The 22,475-nt window shown below is 42.1% G+C and overlaps 1 protein-coding gene across 4 annotated transcripts in view; it reads left to right on the forward strand.

Annotated features, from left to right (window-relative positions):
• The window catches only part of CUX2 (cut like homeobox 2), a 372,532-nt gene that overhangs the window by 148,961 nt on the left and 201,096 nt on the right, over positions 1-22,475 (forward strand). For all 4 annotated transcript variants that reach the window (XM_066603238.1, XM_066603239.1, XM_066603240.1 and 1 more), the window contains exons 2-3: positions 15,145-15,255; positions 17,477-17,524. In XM_066603238.1, coding sequence (XP_066459335.1) covers positions 15,145-15,255; positions 17,477-17,524 — 159 coding nt within the window. The remainder of the gene's footprint in view (positions 1-15,144; positions 15,256-17,476; positions 17,525-22,475) is intronic.

The following is a 22,475-nucleotide window of genomic DNA, read 5'->3' on the forward strand; positions in this document are numbered from 1 at the left end:
CACGCAGTACTGGCTTTAGCCAGCATATAGCGCCATTGTATAACGGCAGAAAAAGAGTAAGCCACCTAGGAAAACCAGGATACAAATTGGATTGGAAAGGGTTAAGACAAAGTACCAAACCTTGAGCACATATAATAAACTCCTGAAGGTGGGGCTATTCAGGTATTACCTATGGTATTGCAAGTGTGAACTGCAATATGCTTGGTCTTGAATTTCCAACCCCTGTGAAGAGGGAAGAAGACCCTCATTAAAGGTCAATCCCCGACCCACTCCTCCCCAAACCTCTGCCCATAGTTATCCCCACCTACCCCCTGTACCCTCTCTATTCCTTTATGCTCTTGGCTCTAGATAGAGAAAAATAACCTCCTATTTTAAATCGACGACTGTGGCGTAACAGAAGAACCATGTAAGAGGGAAAAGCAAACCGTAAAAAGAGAAGAGATAGGAAAGAAAAAAAAAAGGAAAACAAATCTTAAAAGGGGAGGAATGGAAGGGAGGAAGAGTACATCATAATGCATAGTCTTGCATTTGTCCCCATATTGTTTGGCAAGACCTTGGCGTACTGCGGCATCACTTTCTGAACAGTACTAAGAGCCTGATTCAGCTCTCCTGTGCTTTTATGAGTTGTAAATGTTACGGAATTACAAAAAATCCTGGAATTCGATGCAAAACCATGTTTTCCGAAATTTATCGTGTGTACCTTTTACTGAAGCTGTCAAATCTTCAATCCCCATTATCTCTCTAACCATTCTACACCACATCCTAATGGAGGGAGACACATTCTGCCACCATAGCCTAGGAATACATGCTCTTGCTGCATTTACCAGATGGCGCACCACTGACTTTTTGTATGTAGACACAGGTATGTCATTGAGATGCAGCAGGAACAACGCGGGTGATTTGGGTAGAATGAAACTTGTGAATTTGGAGGTGATCCACCATACTTCAGACCAGAAACTGGCCCACATTGGGCATTCCTAAAATATGTGTAGCATTGTACCTTGCTCTCCTTCACCTCTCCAACACTCAGGGGAAACAGAAGGGAACATCACATGCAAGCAAGAGGGCACCCTATACCAGCGTGTAAGGATCTTGAATCCTGATTCCTGAACTTTGCTAGAAATAGAAGATTTTTGTGTGAATGTATAAACCCTATGTCTCTGCTGTGAGTGTAATTGACAGTTCTCTTTCCCAGTGCCGTATGAATAAGGGGGCTAGTGAGTCAGGCTCAGCATTCAATAGATTATAAATACGCTAAAGATTATGTCTCGATGGGTCCTTTCCCAGACATAACTGTTCAAACTGGGTCTTTGGGCGGATTTAACCTCGGAAGTGTTTAAGTTGAAGAATTTGCCACGTTGAAAGGGGGGCTGGATCTGTGACGTTGGCTAGGGATTCGACTGAGAGCCAAGTTTCCTCTTGTATAAAATCAATAGCTTTGAATTTTTGGTTGTCTAGCCATCAGTAGAAACCCCCGTTGTAAGCTTTCAATTTATGAGGAAATAGGGGTGGCACCAGTGGTAAGGGTGCTTGTTGTGTACAATGGTCCTACTATCTTATGTGTAAGTAGGGAAGAGATATACGACAGTGCAGCACTGTGGAGAGATTTATGGATGAGACTGAGGAGTTTAAATTGCATTCTATAGTAAAAGGCAACCAGTGCAGTGACTGGCATAGGGTGGAGGTATTGGTGTATCAGTTGGTCAAAAATATAAGCCTCATTGCTGGGTTAAGGATAAATTGGAGAGGGAAGACTTTAGTGGGGACAAGATCGATCTGTAGCAAGTTACAATAGTCAGGAGGAGAATGGGTCGGGGCTGCAATAAGTTTTTGCTGTTTCTACAGTAAGAAAAGGATGGATTCTAGAAACAGTTTTGAGGTACAGGTGAAATGAGTGAGCAAGTAATTGAATATAGGCAGTAAAGGAAAGATCAGAGTAAAAAATGACCCTGAGACAGCTGGCATGCTGCCTAGGAGTTTTGGTAGAACCATTCACTGCAATGGGAATATCAGACATAGGTAGGTAGGTTATTAGACAGAGAAAACACAAGAAGTTTTTGAAAGATTCAGTTTCAGGTAGAGGGAGGACATGATTGATGTTAAGAACAGTGGGCAGAGAGTCATTGGTGTTTTGTAGTAGTAGAGGTGTGATGTCTCCGCAGAAGCTGTATAATTGGGTGTCATCAGCTTAGAAATGGTACTGAAAGCCAGTTCTTCTGATAGTTTGCAGGTACACCCAAACTTTTTGTTTACTTGCTTGCTGAACTAATTGACTGTGATTATCCGATACATGTTTTCTTTCCTGGTCTCACAGACTCACACACAGATATACCTGCACACAGCAGAAGCCAGCAGTCTATACATGCATGCTGCTGCCATGTGGGAAGCAAAATATGAATCTAAAAAAGTGGCGGTTCATGTGACCAAACATTTTTTAACAATCTCCAATTTCAAAGATTTAATGCTTTTTTAAAATTTTATAAAACTGTATTCGTTTTCATTCGCCCTTTTTTGTACATTTTTTCTTTTTCCCAGGTTTTCTCAGTTTCTGGGTCCTAGGTGCATGCCTAGTTGTTCTAATGGTTAAAGAAGCCCAACTTGTCACTAATATCACAGGATGTGTTGCTAGAACAGGAATCCCCAAAGACTGAATGACTTTGCACAAAGGACAGGTCACCAACAAACCTATATGACAACTCTGAAGGGGTTACATCTTATATGGAAGTGATTGGAGATAATTTTACAAGCTGCACTAGTTGTTTACGTGTTTTATTACCGGTAGTAAGAGTTGTGGTATGCCTTAAGGTTGGTTCTTTACAGAAGACCTTGGAAAGCTTGAGAAGTTAGAGTAAACTGAGCTCCCAAAAATGTATGGACATGTTGAGGAAAACCTGCTGCAGTCTGCAAGGGAACTGCATTTTGTAAAAAGTTTAATTTGCATCTTGACAATGACCCAGAACATAAAGCCAATTCTATAAAGAAATAGTTTAAACACTACAATGTTAATTTCCACGAGTGGACTAAATCCACATGAGGATTTGTGGTCCGACTTTAAAATTTCAGTTCATTCTCATTCCCCATGCAACATCACAGAGGTTGAACAATTTGCTGGCCATTAGGTCACATTCCATTTGCTGGGTTTGAGATTCGCTTTTGATGAATTGAAGAGGATAATAGACAAATCAATTTTCCCATTGTATTCTATTGACTGCCAAATCTGGTGATTTGGCCAGTCATTTGTAACAATTGGTTCACCTTAACATTTAGTTTAACATTATTAGCTAATTATCTTTCTATACACATAACAAATAGACAACGGCTGTCTTTAAAAATCTCTTGCTGGAAAACCTGCTCTATTCCTCCAATGTCCAAGGAAGTTTAGGCGACCCTTCCTCGTGATTCTTTTTGTTCCTTGTGAGGCATCTACATACAGAGCAGCTGTACATATTTGCAAATAAATATCACAATTATTTCACCAATTTATATTGAACACTTGTCAAGTATACTATATCCCATTAGGGTCTCTTCAGAATGTGTTCATTAACAAAGACTGATAATCATATGGAACTGGTAACAGCATGTATTATTTCCTGCTTTCTGCTCATGCCATTTGTTTGATATAAGAGACTGCCAACTTGTCTCTCCATTCCCTCCCTGGAGTCATCTTACATTAGTAGTCTAATGCAGCCAATTATATCTGGAATATTGGTCCTTGTTTTAGCCTCCTTACAACAGGCATCATGATCCTGAGAGTGATACAAAGTGAATGCACGTGATCTGCTTTGATCTTCTCCACTAATTGCTAATGTCCCAATTAGGTTACATTAAACAGCAGACAGATGTGTGAGGCCGTTGTGTGCTGTCTAATGGTCGGTCATAACAACTCACTGTGCCTGCTGCTTTACCTGAGAATTCTTTGGAATCACACAAATACCCTCCAGAAAAGCCTCGCGACAATCTAGAGTTTGCAGAATAATTGAATCAGTGGTTAAAATACATGATTTATCTAAACTGGTTTATGGTGTATAGTCACTGTGCCTTTTATTTGTTTTTAGAAGTGTTCTTAGATTTCTTGTTTTTTTTTTGCACCAAGATATTAATGTTTTATATATTCACATAGGGAACATGGGTATTAGTGTATCTTGATGCCACCAGAAGCGAGGGGTTTGACAGGAGGAGCGCCCCTCTCACACCCCCAGCTCCCAATAGGGTCAAGAAGCAAAGGTCCTGGAAAGATCTAGGAGCTGGGGACAGCACTTACAGCGTGGGGGAGCCGAAGCGGCAGACATGCTGCTGGAGGACTGACACCCAGGGACCTCACTGACAGTGCTCCCGCCTGCTTTGGCTGCAGGGGGAGCCGACATTGGAGGCTACAGTGCAGAACTTCAGCGGGGACACCAGTGACAGCGCTCCCGCTTGCTTGGCCCTTAGGGGGATCGCAAGGGGGAGGCAACTTTTCCGGTGGTGCAGGAGTGGCACCCGGGGACAACAGCGCTGATGCAACTTACACCGCTTCCGGCTGGGGGGGAGCGCCAGTGTCATACTACAGTGCCGGTGCCGGGTGAGCGACTGCAGGCGGGAAAGCCAATCAATGCGCTCCTGCCTGCTTCAGCCGCAGGGGAAGGGGAGGGGAGAATGCTGTCAGCGGTCACGCATGGGAAAATAACGGTACAGCTATTTGTGTCACGGATGGAGGGTTAGGGTGAGGGGTAAGTGTAACAGTTAGCCTTATATTAAAACTGTAAGGTTAACTGTGACACTTACCCCTCACCCTAAACCCCCCATCCCTGACAGAAATCATAAAACTGTGTTGGGTGTAACAGAGGTGAAGGCCTCCATGGATGTTAGCTGCTGCATTAACTTACTGGGATGCAAGGACCCCCCCCTGTCAATCTTGACTCCACCAGGACTTCCTGGTGGCATCAAGATACACTAATACCTGGAACATGTGCATAAAAAGATTCCAAAGCAAAAACTACTTAGTATAGGACACATGCATGATACTTGCTGAGGTTGGATGGTTGCCTTAGGAATTGTCCTGCTCGGCATTCAGCAGCGTCTTTCCATGCTTGATATAATATTGAGTCTGCAGCGCGACTGGACAACCCCTTTAACAGAGAAATAAACAGACAATAGGGAAAAAACAACTGTTTAATAATCCCCTTTTTTAGTTTCCATACCACATGACTGTTGCTGGGGCTTACCTTGAACCAGAGACGTAACTTGAAGCTTCTGGGCCCTGATGCAAAATCTGTAACTGGGCCCCCAACTATAATGCCTTTTTCATAGTACTGGGCTCCCAATATGGAGAAGAGAGGCCTTAGGGGCCCCCTAAGGCTCCTAGGCCTGGGTGCAACCGCATCCCCTGCACCCCTTATAGTTACGCCCCTGCCTTGAACCTTATTGTATTGTTTGTTCCAAGGCAAACACTGTAGCTACCCGTATTCGCTGCAGCTTATCCTTTAAAGACCACAATCTAGGGTGGCTCAGGTTGAGTTCAAGCCCCAGTTTTGTGGGAAGCAACCTGAAAGAAAAATTATCTATAAACGCTTATTATTTTATTAATAAAGTAGCTTCAACGGTCTTATGGGGAAATGGGTGTATGGGGGGAAGGCAACAGTGCAGGAATTATTTATTGTTGCTTCATGTATAAATAAATAATACATTTGTACACATACATGAACTCGGTGGTGTAGCTGTAGGGGGTGGAAAAATAGCAGTCACTACCAGGTCCTGGAGCCTTCGAAGACTCAAAGGCCTCTCTATCACATAAGAAGATATCAGTATTATAAATGGCTCGTGGTTAGAGATGAGCGAGTATACTTGGTAAGGCGATATACTCAAGAGAGCATCGCCTTTCTCGAGTACCTGCTGGCTCGTCCCTGAGTCGGGAACGGCGCGGGGCAGTGAGGGGGAGCAGAGAGGAGAGTAAGAGAGACCCCTCTCGATCCCCTCTGCAACCCCCCGCTCACCCCCGTGGCCCCCCCCAAATCTTCAGGGACGAGCCAGCAGGTACTCGAAAAAGGTGATGCCCTCTCGAATATATCGCCTTACCGAGTATGCTCGCTCATCTCTACTCGTGGTAGGTAGGAAGCCATGTTACATACGTCACAGAAGCCCAAGAGCTTCTAGTTAAACCTCTGCAAGAACTTACATGTAATTGAATGGCAACAAAGGTGAACTTACCCATATGTTGTGTTACGCCAGCATTGTTGGAATGGCTCAAAGAGACAGGGCCATGGGCTCAGCTGCAAGAAAAGTGTCTGTGTTTTGTGGCAATCTCTGTGCGTGTGTGTGATGACGACACAGTGGCTCACTCAGTCCACGTAAAAGTCAGAATAACTTTATTTTCTTAAATATTTAGTAAAAACATGGAAATCCAGTGGAAAAGCAGCATACACTGGCAGCATGTACACTATGTGCTATAAATATTGCAAACACTCGCTCGTCAAGGAGCTAACTAAAGAGTAGTCCCCTCACTCACTACTAACACAGTGGCCTATCGCCACTACACGTACCCAATAAGGTGTCAGTCTGGGCATCCTCCCCTTTCAGAGTCGTGGCGTTACCACAGCCTGGTCTCTCGCAGACATAGGGCTTTCAACCTCTTCTTATCCGCCCTCTCAAGGAGTAGCTCTAGAGGGCGGCTAAAATACTAGTGTGAGTGGGTCAATGAAAACCAATGTACTGTCATTAACTTCATTCACCGCGTATTATGCATGCGTAATATTAAAAGAAATTACGCTCTTGTAGCCTGCCCTTAACATCTTGTGCAACATTTATATGGACATTGTTAATGCTGTTTATCTGGACACTGTAATGCCATAATTTATATGATTGCTGTATTATACAGTACTCTGTATCTGGACTTTGTATGACACCATACATTTGGATGTTTGATGACACTATTCATCTGGATACAATATGACTATTTATCTATGTGCTCTTCCAGTATACACTGCTTATCTGAGCACTGTGTGTACTACACGGTTCACCTTGGCACTCCACATACTTTTGGCAACTCTATAAATATAGCTGATGGAGAATACTATGGAGTTCCAATAGTAAAATGTGTGACACGCCTTATAATATACTTTAGGATCAAAGCATATAGGGAGCTTGAAAAAGTAAAATTGTCTACCTTATGTTCTACAAGTGTGTTCTTTTGTTTGGCTGTAGAGTCGTAATTATTATTATTTGTGCTCTATTTTCGACACATTAAAACTTAAGGTCCTTTAATCCTAAAACACAAGCTGGCTTACATAAAATGGCTACTAATGACTTGCACTTATTTATTTTCTAGTTATTGAGCCGCTCCGTGTAGGCCATCCCGCTTTGAAGTATGAATAATTGCACAAAATCACAAATTGCTTCATAAAGTATTCAGTATTGATTTACAACATCAAATACATGTATATAACATAATAAATCACAAGGAAAATATTAGTGTGAGACATCACAGGGTACAATAGACGAGCAGCATGCATTATAGGGTACAATAAGACTGCAGCATATATTGTAGGGCACTTCAGAGTAGTATCATATGGCACAATGTTTTACATAGACAGATTCTATAGTCGCAGCCTATATATAGGTGCAAATCAATAGTATTGAATAATAGTAAAAAATAGGTTATACAGTAATGTACAATAATAATGGCTTTTTTTCTATGTCCATACACATACGTTATGTGCAAAGAAAATGTATCTGATGGTTGGCGATACTGACAGATACTCTGGTGATTATGGAGTTAGGTATTAATTAGAGATGAGCGAGCACCCAAATGCTCGGGTCCGCGTTATTCGAGTCAAGCTTTTCGTAAAATTTGCGAGTTCTACTCGAGTAACAAACCCCATTGACTACAATGGGATACTCGAGCATTTTTGTATGTGGGACGCCAGGTCCCGAGTTCTCTCTCTCTCCCTCTCCCCCTTTCCCTCCCCCTCTCGCTCTCCCCCTTTCCCTCCCTCTCTCTCTCTCTCTCTCCCTCCCACTCTCTCCCTCTCTCCAAAACATTTGCCATTGACACGCGCTGCGGTGGGGAGGAGCCAAAACAGGCACGTCACAGTGGGGAGGAGCCAAAAAACTGGGGCGGGGTCGAACACGGCTTGATGCTCGTTCACTTTTTTGCATTTCCTCCTCCAAGTTTAGACCTACCGATTTCCTGTTTGGGTAGCCTGTTTACACAGGCAGATACATCGCTAGCTGTTTTAAAGGAGAAATTGTTCAGTTGTTCACATTTGCTATATAAGTGAATCAGAATGACTGAACAATCCGTATTTAAACCGAATGATTAGTGAATAAGCCAATGATGATTTTTATGCCGGCATTAAATGAACTATGAATAAAAAGCGAACGATTTATTGTTCATCGTTCAATTTTTTTTTTTGCTCCATTTAAACTGAACAATATTTATCATTCATTTTTGCTCATTTGAACAATTTTTTGAACAATAATTGTTCTGTGTTAAAATGAATTACAGCTTTCTCGTCTTTCTCAAAGTGTAATAAATACTAAATCTTAGAGTAGAAATGTTTCAACTTCAGGAACTCGAAGCTGATATATATAGGGGTATTGGGTCTTCTGAAAGGATGAAAGACTTTGGCTTTAGGTACAAGGGCATCATGGATTGTTAAGATTGAGAACTTTGGTGATACTTCATATACTGATTCCTTACCCCCAGTCAAAGTTTACTATGATGGATTTTAGCAGATCTAATTAAATAAATTAGCAGATCCGACTCATGAGAATTCATATAGAAAACAACAAACTTGAAAAAATATTGCATGTCCACACAGGAGAGCTATGATGGCATCAGGATACTTTCTTGCGTTGGTAAGGCTTGTTTCAGATTGTTATTCTGCCTCCACCAACAGGGGCATAGCTTGGGGGGGTCAGGCAGGTACATGTTCTGAGTGCAATGACGGCATGCTCAGAGCACAGCTGAGAACCACACTGAGATACTGTTTGGCGCAATTTCAAATTGATTGTTGGAAAACCACACAACCAATAGCAGTCAATTTATATACGGTGCCAACATGCTATTCAACGCATTTTTCAGCTGCATCACCACTGCCCAGATGTTCTTATCATTAGATGTCCAGATCTTGATGCTACAATGTATCAAAAAATAACTAAAGTTACATTGCATTAATCCAGTAATTGATCAGGAAGGTGGTGGTGGTGGTGGTGGGGGGGGGGGGGGGGGGGGGGCAGGAAATTCTAGTTGCACGTTGGCAAATTAATATCGGGACATTTTTCTAGCATTCATTGTGACATAGCATTCAGGATGTTTCCAGCCCTGATATAGCTGGGAGCTTGCACCTATCTGAAACACCAATTAGCAGACATTTCTGCATTGATGGACAACTCTTCATTACTCTTAAACACAATACATGCCAGCAGTTAATTAAGGAGATTGTTTTCATTAAATTGTCTCTAGCCCCGGGTATTAGGAAAAATGTCTTGTTTTGATATATGAAGCCTGTATTTTATAGTATTAGCATATTTGCCAAAAGTTTGGTCTCTATTTTCAATTCTGTGTTAAGCAAGGCATATTCTTGTCATGATAATAGCAGCAGCAAATACAACGATCACCCTCCTCTTTAACCCAGAACAGTCAATAAGGGCGCATCAATTTCGGTCAGAATTCCCACAAAGCTAACTCCTGTAAGCTTGGGCATCCCCTTTAAGAACAAAAAAAGACTGTCCAGCTCTCTTGATATCCATAAAACAAACTTTATTCCATCTCCGTTAAAATCAAGAATAATTTTTGATTCTAACTAAAATTAAATAAAGCTTATGTTTTTATGGATATCAAGAGTGCTGGACAGTCTTTTTGCTTTTCATGCTTGGAATCATTGCTAAAGCAGCTTGTTTGGTTCTCCTGCACCTCATTGAAAGTGGATATACATCGATTGTGACTGGTGGGGGTGAGCTGTTTAAACATATTTCTTTTTACATCCCCTTTAATGATACTTGTAATTTTTTTTGTTGCAATGTCTAATGACATACTGTTGCAGCCGTGCTGAGGTTCCCACCTTGCTTTCAGGCTGGACCAGGGTTTAGCAGCATTCTTACCTCTCCTGGAGCTGAGAGGTGTGGTGGTTGCAAGATTAATGTCAGTCAGCAACTGGTGCTAAGTAGCTTTGCTCCTATTTAAGCAGTGCTAACTGTTACTCCTGTGCTGGTCAATTCACTTCAGTCCTATGTTGGACAGCGTCGGAGCAACACAGAGTGGTGGAAGCTCTTCATTTGAAGCTAAGTTCTTTACTGTTTGGTTTTGTTTCTCCTTTTGTTTTGTGCTAGGGCCCCCAGTGAGGGACTGGTCAGTGGCCCAGGTTCGAGTGCAGGCTCGCACTTGTCAGCGCGGTCGGTCTGCCGAGTAGGCAGGACCCCCTCCCGGGTTAGGGGACAATAGGGAGAGCATTCACCTTTAGTTTTTGTTTCCTTTTGCACGGTTGTGCCTTTGATTTGTGTTATTGAGGTTGCACGTTCTTAGGATGCAACAGATTGACCAGCCCTTACCTACTCAGGGAGATTCTGTGCTGTTACTATGAATCCCCTTAAGGTTTTGTTGCACCAGCTTGGCACGCTGGCTGCTGAGCTCGCTGAGATAAAACAGCGACAAACTGCGCTGCAGGTTCCCGGCAAGGAACCAAAAATTGAGCTACCTGACCGATTTCCCGGTTAAAGGCAGAAATTCGGATCCTTTCGGGATGCCTGTAAGCTCTATTTCAGACTGCGTCCTGTGTCTTCAGGGGACGATGCCCAGAGGGTGGGCATTGTCATGTCCAGACTGCAGGGGGCGCCACAGGCATGGGCTTTTTCATTGCCCCCAATGTCTGAGGCCTTCGACTCGGTGGATGACTTTTTTGCTGCATTGGGTCTTATCTATGACGACCCAGACAAGATATCGGTGGCTGAAGGGAATATCAGACGTTTATGACAGGGAGACTCCTCTGTCGAAGATTATTGTGCTGGGTTTTGACGTTGGGCAGCAGAAACCCAGTGGAATGACCCTGCTTTAAAGAGCCAGTTCCATTGGGGTCTATCCAATAAAATCAAGAATGTACTGTTAGGTTATCCAGTACCCCGCAGTCTAGATGAGGCCATGTCTCTGGCTATCAAGGCTGGGAGACGGATCAGGGAGAGGCATCAGGAACTCTCCATAGATTCTGGCTTCTTATCTGCGGATGTGGAGGAGCCCATGCAGTTGGGGTCTCTGGCTGCCTGGGCTAAGAATGGGAACAAAGTACAGTGTAAAGGTCGATGCTTTTCCTGTAACCGCATTGGTCGCATGGCTCAGTGTTGTCCCCGTCATAATTGCCAGCCAGGACTTGATGACCGGGAGATTACTGAGGGGGCCCCTCTAGGCCATCAAATTGCCTGGATATCACCCTCCAGACTGGTGCTTCCTGCTGAGATCCTGTCTGATAGTGTGGACAGCCCCATAAGAGTCCTTCTGGATTGTGGAGTTAGTATTAATTTAATACATCGGGAGACGGTCAGACATTTAGGCTTAGAGATGAAGGCTCTGGAGTTTCGCATTCCCGTATCCGCCATTGATGCTGCTCCACTATCGCAGAGAAGTCTGAGGTTTTGTGTGCCTAACGTCCGTTTAAAAATTGGGCTGTTCCACAGGGAGATTATAACATTATATGTCATAGAATCCCTCCCTTCGCAAGTAGTCTTGGGGCTGCCTTGGCTACGTCTACACTACCCGGTAGTAGACTGGGAGAAGGGGAACATTGTTGAATGGAGCCCTGGTTGTCTGTCCGGTTGCGTTTCTGTTGATATAGCTTCTACTCAGACAGAAGAGCTGCCGGAAGTCATCGCCGACCTCTCTGAGGGGCTTCCCCCAGTGGGGGCAGACAAATTACCACTGCACAGACAGGGAGATTTTGCTATTAAACTTCTCCCTGACTACGAGTTCCCCAGGAGCCGCATACCCCCTCCTGAGAGACTGACGCTCAAAGCTTACCCAGGAGGGTTTTAAGATGGATCCTGAGAGGGTTCAGAAATTGAAGAAGTGTGTTGCTCCGGCTCCGGCACTGGAGCAGCCGGATTCTTCTGGGCCTATTATGGCCGAGGTCCAGAGAGAGTTACGGCGAGCAGTTCAGCAGAGAAAGCAAGTTGCTAACAGTCACCACCCAGAGGGGGCGGAATTCCGTGTTGGAGACTTGCTTTGGTTGTCTACCAGAAATATAAAACTCAAACAACCATCCGCTAAACTGGGCCCGCGATTTATCGGTCCGCTTAAAATAATTGAGAAGATTAACGCGGTGGCCTTCTGGTTAGAAATTCCCAGAGCGATGAAAATGAACAATGTTTTCCACAAATCTCTGCTCAAAAGATTGATCGATCCTGGGAATGACCCTCCAGCCCGGCTCCTGTGCTAGCGGATGGGGAGGAGCAGTGGGTCGAGTCAAAAAATGTCACAGATCAAACCCTGGTCATCCTGATCTTAGGGGGCCTGGGGCCCCTCCTAGAAGGGGAGGTACTGTTGTAGCCGTGCTGAGGTTCCCACCTTGCTTTCAGGCTAGACCAGGGTTTAGCAGCATTCCTACCTCTCCTAGAGCTGAGAGGTGTGGTGGTTGCAAGATTAATGTCAGTCAGCACCTGGTGCTAAGTAGCTCTGGTCCTATTCAAGCAGTGCTAACTGTTACTCCTGTGCTGGTCAATTCACTTCAGTCCTATATTGGACAGCGTCGGAGCAACACAGAGTGGTGGAAGCTCTTCATTTGAAGCTAAGTTCTTTACTGTTTGGTTTTGTTTCTCCTTTTGTTTTGTGCTAGGGCCCCCAGTGAGGGACTGGTCAGTGGCCCAGGTTCGAGTGCAGGCTCGCACTTGTCAGCGCGGTCGGTCTGCTGAGTAGGCAGGGCCCCCTCCCGATTAGGGGACGATAGGGAGAGCATTCCCCTTTAGTTTTTGTTTCCTTTTGCACGGTTGTGCCTTTGATTTGTGTTATTGAGGTTGCACGTTCTTAGGACGCAACACATACATCTTCTGACATACATCTTCTGAAAATTCTGGCAATCTCTAAGCTTGAGGGTCCTAGATTCAAATTTAAGGGCAACATATGTATGGATTTTGTATCTTCTTTCTGTATTTGTGTGGGTTTTCTCCGGGTGCTGCGATTTCCTCCCACACTTCAAAAACATACAGATAGGTGAATATAGACTGTGAGCTCCAATGGGGACAAAACCCAACATCAAGCGATGTAAAGTGTTGTGTAATATGTATGCACTATATAAATAAAGGGGATTATTATTATTAATAATAAATTTGCATACAGGCTTAGATATGGTATTTCAGCCATTACAACCTTACCAATGAGGTAAATGTCCATCTAGTATAAACTATGCAGTCTTGATCCAATATAAAGCAAAGAACCTCTACAAAGTATTTGCCATTTGTCTGTCCTTTTTAGGTTTGGTATAAAAGCTCCCTATGCCAAGTTCACGCTGCATTTTGATACAGATTCTGTGCATGTTTTCCTTTAGCGAAAAGTAGTTAATAAATACTGTTACAGAACCAATCTCATAACGTAAATGCAGCACTAAAACCAAGCTCATAACATAAAAACAGCACCAGAAGCAATCTCATTACATAAATACAGCACCAGAACCAACCTTGGTACATAGATACAATACAGTACCAGAATCAAACCTATAACAAATACAGGCCCAGAATTACACTTATAACATAAACACAAGAGCAAGACTAAGCAACTATGTTGTGGGATTTTTGATAGTCTGACAGCAGCACATCAGGACATCAGATGGGGGGAGACAGAGGCAGGAGGAGTATAATTCGTGTAGCTGCAAATAAAATTCTTTTACACAGTGGAAGATCATCTGGTAGAGTCAACCTAAAGCCTCATGTCCACCAGTGGATCGGAGTCGGCATGCGGGAGCCCGCAGCGGAATCTGACCCTGCCCCCGGCCGAGGACACGGCGGGTCTTCTGCTTACCCGTCCGGGTCTTGTCTTCTTCACTGCGGATGTGTGCAGAGTTTTTTAAACTTCTGCTTTCCCACGGAATCCACGGCCCATCCGCAATTCAATTGCGGATGGGCCGGGGATCAGACAGCTTCCATTGACTTCAATAGAAGCCGTCCGCGCAGGATCCGCACTTAAATGGAGCGGCGTGGTGTGTTTTATTTTCCGGACCAAAAGGTCTGCAAATCAAATCCACATGCTTTATTTTATTTGTGGACGCCCATGCTTTACTATGGGTGGCTTGATTTATGGATCTTTGATTCCGCAAATCAAACCCGTCAGTGGACATTGGGCCTAAGAGGTGCAAGTGCCCCAAGCCTAAATTTGCCTCCCTTACAACCTGGTTGCCAACGCTCCATGCGAATGCAAACTTAGCATATAGCTAAAGTTGCCATGCATAACACTGCACCAAAAAGCCATACTGTTTGTGAACCTGGCCTGGACGTTGTAGGCAGCAATTGGTCTTGGCATATTAACTGCACTTGTCTTACAGTCGGTGTGCTGCTGGCACAGTCTGACCTATTGCTGTACGACATCATATAGAAGTATCCACTTTATATTTGCGAGTGGCTTTTCAAAGTGATCTGGGCAGGGTTGTTGGAAACTATCCTGGTATCTAAGAGCATGACTTGCACTTACAGTGAACTGCTTATGATTTAATCTACAGTGCTCAGAGGTCAGCCTGCTGTATGTGGGCACATTCATTTTCCCATATTGTGCTGAAATTAAAAAGCCATATATATGTTTAACTGCCTTATTTATGAACACTTAAGCATAAGTAAGTCTAGCCTGGATCCATTCCCTCCTGTTGATATATATTAGCTGGCAGCAAAGTTTTCTTTACATTAAATCCCCGAGAACATGTTACTGTATCCCGCAATGCTTCAGAAAAGTTACTAGTGAACTAAGGCCCTTGAAACCCTTTGAAAGAAACTTCACTGAGGGGTATTGATTATAGCAGCGTCTCATTATCTAAAAGCTGTCCTGATTTTGCATTGAATACATACTTTTCTTCCTTAAATAATTCATGCTTGTAGTCAATATTGCAGCTGTCTCCACGAATTGGAAGTGTGCAAACTTGGACATGATATGAGTTATGTATGGTATTAAAAATCAAAAAGCCCCTTCCTTTCTTGTTGCAGAAAGAGCTGAACTCACTTGCATCGGAACTGGCTGCGCGGCAGGAAGAGAGCGAGCATTCCCACAAGCGTCTTATTGAACTCAGCCGGGATTTCAAGAAGAATGTCCCTGAGGTATAGCATATTACACTACAGGTCTTGCTTAACCTATCAACTGCAGATGAAATTTGTTTTTAGGTAGAAAAATGGCAAATACGTTTTTTACCCTGTGGCAGTGAATTCAATTTTATTAGAGGGGTTATCTGACACCAAAAATGACAAAATGCAGTGGTGTCAAAATCTAAAATAAAGAATTTACTAATAGACTGTCATTTTCTAAACTTAATGGACAGTACGAAGGGGTTCAGATCACTAATGAAGTTAGCCCCTTCTTGGCCGTTGCTATGTCTGTGATGGAAAAGAGGCTGGCTAATGAACTGAGCTAATCCGTTGTTTTATTAGATTTTGACACACAGTGGTGTTTTAGTGTCAGATAACCCCTTTAAATATTGGTTGAATCAATAGTTTAAATGGTCCTGAAGTATAGTAGGATTCTTTACATTGACTGCTGTCTTAAAGGGGTTGTGTACAATTTACTTTTATCACCTTTCCATAGGATAGGTGATAAAGTCCCATCAGTGGGAGTCTCACCAGTGCGGCCTCCACTGATCCCATAAACAGGGGTCCTGTGTCCCCCCTCCTCTTCACTGCGGGCTTACTGTACCCCTGCAGTGCGGAGGAGATCAAATGGAGCAGCGATCGCGCTTGCGTGTTACTGCTCCATTAATCTTTAATGGGACTGCCAGAGATAGCCAACTGCTTGTACGTGGCTATTTCCCTCAGCCCCTTTGAAACCAATGGAGCGGCACTGCGTAACCATCGCTCTGTTCAACCTCCATGTCACTGACCCCCCCCCACCTTCCCCGTTCTCTGGATTGGTAGGGGTCTTAGCGGTGAGGCCCCTACTGATCAGACTTTCCAAAGAAGGATCAAGTCTTTGCATGTAGCATGTTTCCATTGCCTACAAGCTGTCATATTGATAGTTGATGCATTGTTCTATACCACCTCAAGAGTGTGTCCAAGCCAGTTGCTTTGAAAACGATTGTAGGAAAATAATAAGGTGTGATATTATCTCTGGTGTGCTGATCAAATATGTCTGGTACAGAAACATTCCACCTATTGCCACAGTGTAAGGCATTGTATATCTTCATGTTAGCCTCTCCATATGCTAGGACCACCCAGCTTCTAAACCTAGACAATTTTGTCTATACATATTAGAAAAAGCTCATCTGATCCCGAGGGTTTTTTTGGTATCGGCTAGCAATCTAGTATGTATAGAGGCCTCTTGATTTCATCATGTGCGCTTCTTTGTCTTCCATGGGAGATATGTTGTTTCCTTTTCCTTAATAAGATCAGTCAACCTGAGTATGAATGTTCATGGTGGAGCTGGGAGAAAAGACTATCAATAAAATATGCATTTAGCCTACAGTGATTTCATTGTTATGGCTATCAAAGTCATATGAACATTTTGCCACTTAGCAAGCATTATGGGGAAAACAATAATTAATATTAGGACTAAAGAACAACTAAGAGGACTGTGGAATACAGATACAGAATAACACTTAAAGTGACTTTAAGGCTTTACTGTCTGATCTTTTCAATAATGAGTTGAATGATATCCATTGGGACCAGAAAAGCAGCCATGTTGGGCAAGAGAGAATCTAACTGTATTCTTCCTCAATGGGATTAGTAAGGGAAAACTGCCTGTCCTCTCCTTGCTACTTTATTGCATCTTCAGTGCCACGAACCCCAAAATATTTATAGCGTGAATACATTGAACTTAGGCTCTGTTCACATCTTACTTTGGCTGTCTAAAATATATATCAAGAATATTCATCCACATGTCCCTCTAACAGAAGCCTCTGATGTATCCCACTGTATAGGCATGTAATGGCATTGGTTGGCCATACGCTTCCATCAAATGAAAATGTATACCAGGCAGTAAATATTTTCTACTGTGTCCCTCTACATATGGAAACCTAATAGACTAGAAAAGGATGCTCTTTTAGCACATTTTGGATGAAAAAGGGCCTATGGACTTGTCTAGTGTGTTCCTTGGGGAATATTCCCAACATATACTTCTGATGTAGCCAAAAGTTAAATGTCAACATAGCCTTACAGAGCAAAAACTTTAATACTGTGACGACAGTGTTTCGTTTTTTTTTATGTGATGTTGGAGTCTGGAAACCTATACAAGGAATTCAATAGCAAGATGACTTATGGGACTCTATAAGGATGTTCATGTTATAGTGTCCTTTAGTTTATTGTCCTAGTAATATTTTTATTTTATTTTTAGGAAATCCGAGAAGTTGTGGCTCCAGTTTTGAAGAGTTTTCAAGCTGAGGTAAGAATACATTAAACATGTTTTTTCTCTAAAGCAGTCATATGACTTAACATTGGCATTTGTGCAAATTGTTGTGGAGATATTTATGTAATTTAGAAATCATAAAGATGGTTTAAGTCTTGTGTAGAGTCTAAGTTCTTAGCTCTGAGCAATTGTGGAAAACCATTGGAATTTAAATTGCTTTTGGTCCTAATACCGATAATGACGGGAATGGGTACATTTTAGCATTTCGTTCATGATGGTTAAAAATGAACTTTGATGCTTTGTTATTATTTAAAGGGGTTTTCCATGATATTACATTTCTTAGTCTATTGTTAAGTTGGGTCATCGATGTATGATCAGAAGAAGTCCCACTCCCAGACCCCCAGCATTTTGCAGAAGGAAAGGGCATTGGTGTTCCAATCCCTTGATGGCAGTACCTGGCTGCACAAAGTCTTACAAGTGTGGGCTGCAGTACTAGTCAAAGCCACACAACTATGGATGGCACTTTGCAGTGAAAGAGACAATCCTACTTTCACTCTACTGATAAGTGGGGACATAGGGGTAAGACCACCACTGATCAAACATTGATTCTATGTCCTAAGGAAAGGCCATAAATATGATATTTTGGAAAACTGCTTTACCGAAATCTCTCATGCTTGAATTTTCAATACATAACTAGTTGCTAGTAAATTTTAGTTAAATCCTAAAGCTAAATTTGAATGAAATAGTGACGATGATTTTACTTTTGATTATATTTTCCATCTAGTTAATCATTAGAGATGAGTGAGCATACTCGGTAAGGCGATTTACTCGAGAGAACATCGCCTTTTTCGAGTAACCGCTGGCTTGTCCCTGAAGATTTGGGGGGCCGTTGGGGTGAGCGGGGGTTGCGAAAGGGATCGGGAGGGAGAGAGAGAGATCACTCTCCTCCCCGCTCCCTCCCGCCACCCCACTCCCCCGCGCTGCCCCCCTGCGGCCCCCTCGAATCTTCAGGGATGAGCCAGCAGTTACTCGAAAAAGGCGATGCTCTCTCGAGTAAATTGCCTTACCGAGTATGCTCACTCATCTCTATTAATCATCTTTAAAGCCATGTCCTACAGTCTGGTTGTATACTGTACATCTTTTTTCTGTTTTGATTCAATAGGAGAAACCATGATGTTAGTGTGAATAGAGACGTATAACAGAATGGTAGAACAGCCGGTTGGAATCCGTTCAGTTGAAATAAACAATGCTAAACATTGGCTCAGTATCAAAATTTGGGACAATTTATATCTAATGATACACAATTTCCATGACTGCTCAGTTAGACTTCTATTTGTATGTGCTTTGTTAAAAGTTCAACACTGTAGTCAGTAATAGGGTATTTAAGATATAAAACTGAATTTCTAGTCTTTCTATACCATTCTATAACTGCGGGACTGACATGCCTATAATATGCAATAAAAGTCAAATTGTTTGATTTAATAAAAGGATATTTTACAACAATCTTTTAAGATATTTTAAAGTACTGAAATACTGATTGAAACCAAGGAATTTACCAAGATCTATATGACCTACTATGTGTCAAATAGAATTGTTTGGATTGAAAGAAGCAGAGTAGCAAATGCTGTATTCTCAGCATGATGCTAATAGAAGTCATTGGATATGTGGAGCCATTAGCACACAGATCCCAGTGTTTGCACTGACACACAAGCTCACCAAGTCGCCTTTTACTTTTACCCAGATTGTCAAAATAAAGGAGAAGTGTGTATTTTTCCTGGCACCGAAGAAAAGAACACTCTGCATCTGTATAATTGACAGAATAAATGAAGTCTGCTTGAAATGGACAAACTTTGAATATCCTTGTATAGAAAAACCAGAGCAAGATGTGAGCCCAGCTAATTACAAAAGTTGCTTTACAAAAGATAATTCAAAGCAATAATTTAGCAAACATAATCAAGTAGCACAGATGGGAATTTTGATGAATGGTTTGCAACATGCAATTAGCAGCTCTTGCAGTTACATATCATTAACCCCCAGAGCACAAAAATTATTTTCTCATTATTAGCTGAAAAGGTAAAATTAAGCTGACTAGACTGTAAAGGAAAAAAAGTACAATTAATTACCGCTATTTATTATAATCATTATTTTAAATATACTTTTTTTAGTTTGATACATGGTTGAAAACATCAGAATTACAGGTTTTGTTATGTTAATTCACTGATGAAAATTTGAGAAAATGCCCAGAAGAAATATAAAAAGGGTTGTTTTCCCAGTGTGAATATGTTGCTTTTTATTTGCTATATAATTGCATAATGCCATTAAATCTGCTCTTTTAATAGCTTTAAGTAAGCTCTAGCTTCAATTAAATCATTGCTTGCTGAACATACAGTAAGATCTTCATTGGTACTGGGCATTGCTTAAAAATAGAAAATGCAGTTTGATCAATGGCAAGAGATAAAAATCTGAAAAGCAAAGTTGCAGAATCTACCGATCAGACCCCGGTTGGTTTCTACTGGGAACACTTAGCTTTGAAAACATATGAAATATTCTGTTTATTACTGCCTCATTAGAATATACCTACAATTGAAGTTTGAAGTCCCCTTCAAAAAGCCACCCCTCAGTCATTCCTCTCTGTCCATCCACTGCCCCAACTCAGTGCTCCTATTTGCATGCAAATTCCTGAAAACGGTACGTCCACCTTGAACTCTCCTCCCACCTCTCATCCAACCCACTATTTGACCAACTGCAATCTGGCTTCTGACCCCACCACACTACTGAAACGACCTTAACAAAGTTGCTAACAATCTCCTAACTGCAAAACCCACAAAATCGTGGCATTACAAACTTGGCTCTTTTTCGGATCTTCTCGTACCTCTCTGACCAAACATTTAGTGTCTCACACTCACACACCACATCTTTGCCTCCCTTTCTCTGTTGGTGCCCCCCAAGGCTCTGTGCAGCATGCTAGAGGGAGCTATGGCTGATGAGAGTGGCAATGGGTAACTTGGATCACAGTGGTTATCACCAACACTTTCCTCAACCAATAGCACCTGCAGCAGTTGAAATGGGTGTTTATGCTTTTGACTGTAAATGATAATCGTGACGCCAGTGCTGTGTAGCACAATGATTTAATTAATAGGAATAATGAAAAAGCAGAGAGAGTAAGGTTGAATCAGTAAGTATCATTTTCACTTATGGTTCCGGATTCAGATTTAGTTGCCTCAGGTCCTGAGGCTTGGCAGAGGACTCCGGATACCTTCGGATCCACTTTACATGCTTCTCCTCACCTTTTCCCACTCTGTTCTGGTAATATGGCGTTTCCTGCCGCAACTTTCCTATAATAAGATTGCTTACGGGATCTTTTGTTGCCACTCACACTCTGGCAGCAGCAGATGTCTCTGCTATCACTTGCTTGTAGCTTAGACTGCTCACAGGATTCACTTTAGGTCTCTCAGCTCGGCTGAGGCACTGCTTTAACCGATTCCTGGACCTGGAGTAAGTGCCAAAACTACATCAGTTTTTCATTAGAGATTTGTAGTACCCCTCTGGGTCACTACATTTTTCCTTGGACCCCTTTAAGCTCGGAGCAGGTGGTCACCCTACATTCATTTGGGCTCTTCCATTGTTAGTACATATTCCTATAAATATATAAGCAAGTAAAAAAAAGACTGTCTAGGTATATACGGTAGGGGTAGAGTATAATGGGAAAAAAGCGCTTCACAAGAGTGTCGCTTTAATTAGTTTGAATTAAAAAATCAACAAAAAAGATAAATCCTCTCACATTACTGAGTGCTGATGTGTACAGTGATGATCTCATGTTATTTAGACTTCTTTAGTAGAAGTAATTAACCCCTCAAGAGTCACATTAAATTTGGAAAAACCCAATCCGAAAATGTCACAATTTTTATTGTATATTTAGAATTTGTCTCATATAAATATATTTGGCACAGAACTCAGTCGCCTTAAGTGCAATTTTAACCCCTTAATGACATTACTAATTTTAGCCTTAAAAAACAGTAAATCATGTCCTCTGCGCTGTTTCAGTGATCATGACTCTTTCGGTTTTTTGTCAATGTAGCTGCATGACGCTTTTTACTTTGCGGGACGAGTTCCAGTCCTAATAGCAACCAATTTTGGGTACATATAATGAAGAACTTTTATTTATTTTGTAGCTACAGGGCAATTGAAAATAAGCTATTTCACCATTGTTTTAGGTGTGGTTAGATGAGCAAGTCCTAATTTTTCACTCCTTTTCTGAGAAAAACCCCATATGAGACAACCGGAGAGCAAATATGCTCTATGATTGATTGGGGAAGAGTGGGGAAAACAATGAACAAAAATTTGTCACCCCTCTACTGGTACAGGGAGAGAGAGACAGGAGAATTCTAGAGCTTCTCTGTTGCTGGTCTCCTTTCCCCCTCCATCTCTGCTTTGTACACCCACTGAAAAGTGACAGCTGTTAATTAAGTATTCCCAGACCCATTTCAAATGGCTGTAGCTCTGGTTCTGTAAGTGCTACTGACATGCTTTTGGTGTCTATAAAATGACACTAAAAGCATGTCAGCAGCACTGATAGAACTAGAGCTGTATTTGTCCAAAACTTGTGGGGGTTAAAATGTGAGTGTTAGTTCCTCAAATATTTGTCTTTTACCTAACCTGCACCATTTTACAAATTCAGATGGGCCTCCGTACTGGTCTGAATATGATGATGTACTGAATTACTATTTTTATAGGACATCTGCTGTTAGAGGAATTTGATTGATTTGATTGATTGATTGGCAGCCATTAATCTTTGCTAAGTCCTTTCTTGTTTATTGGAAGTTTCAAGTTTAAGCGAGTAATGGAGCTGGCAGAACACATTCCCATTAGACAGCATCTCTACTTAATACCTTTAATAGAGGAAACTGTTTCCAAAGTGCACTGTTTGTGCCTATATGCTGAAGTAACATTGTCGCAAGTCAAGAAATGCATATTGCTTTCTAATTTG

The sequence above is a fragment of the Eleutherodactylus coqui genome, chromosome 5 (genome assembly GCF_035609145.1).
Source record: "Eleutherodactylus coqui strain aEleCoq1 chromosome 5, aEleCoq1.hap1, whole genome shotgun sequence".
NCBI classification, from domain to species: Eukaryota; Metazoa; Chordata; class Amphibia; order Anura; family Eleutherodactylidae; genus Eleutherodactylus; species Eleutherodactylus coqui.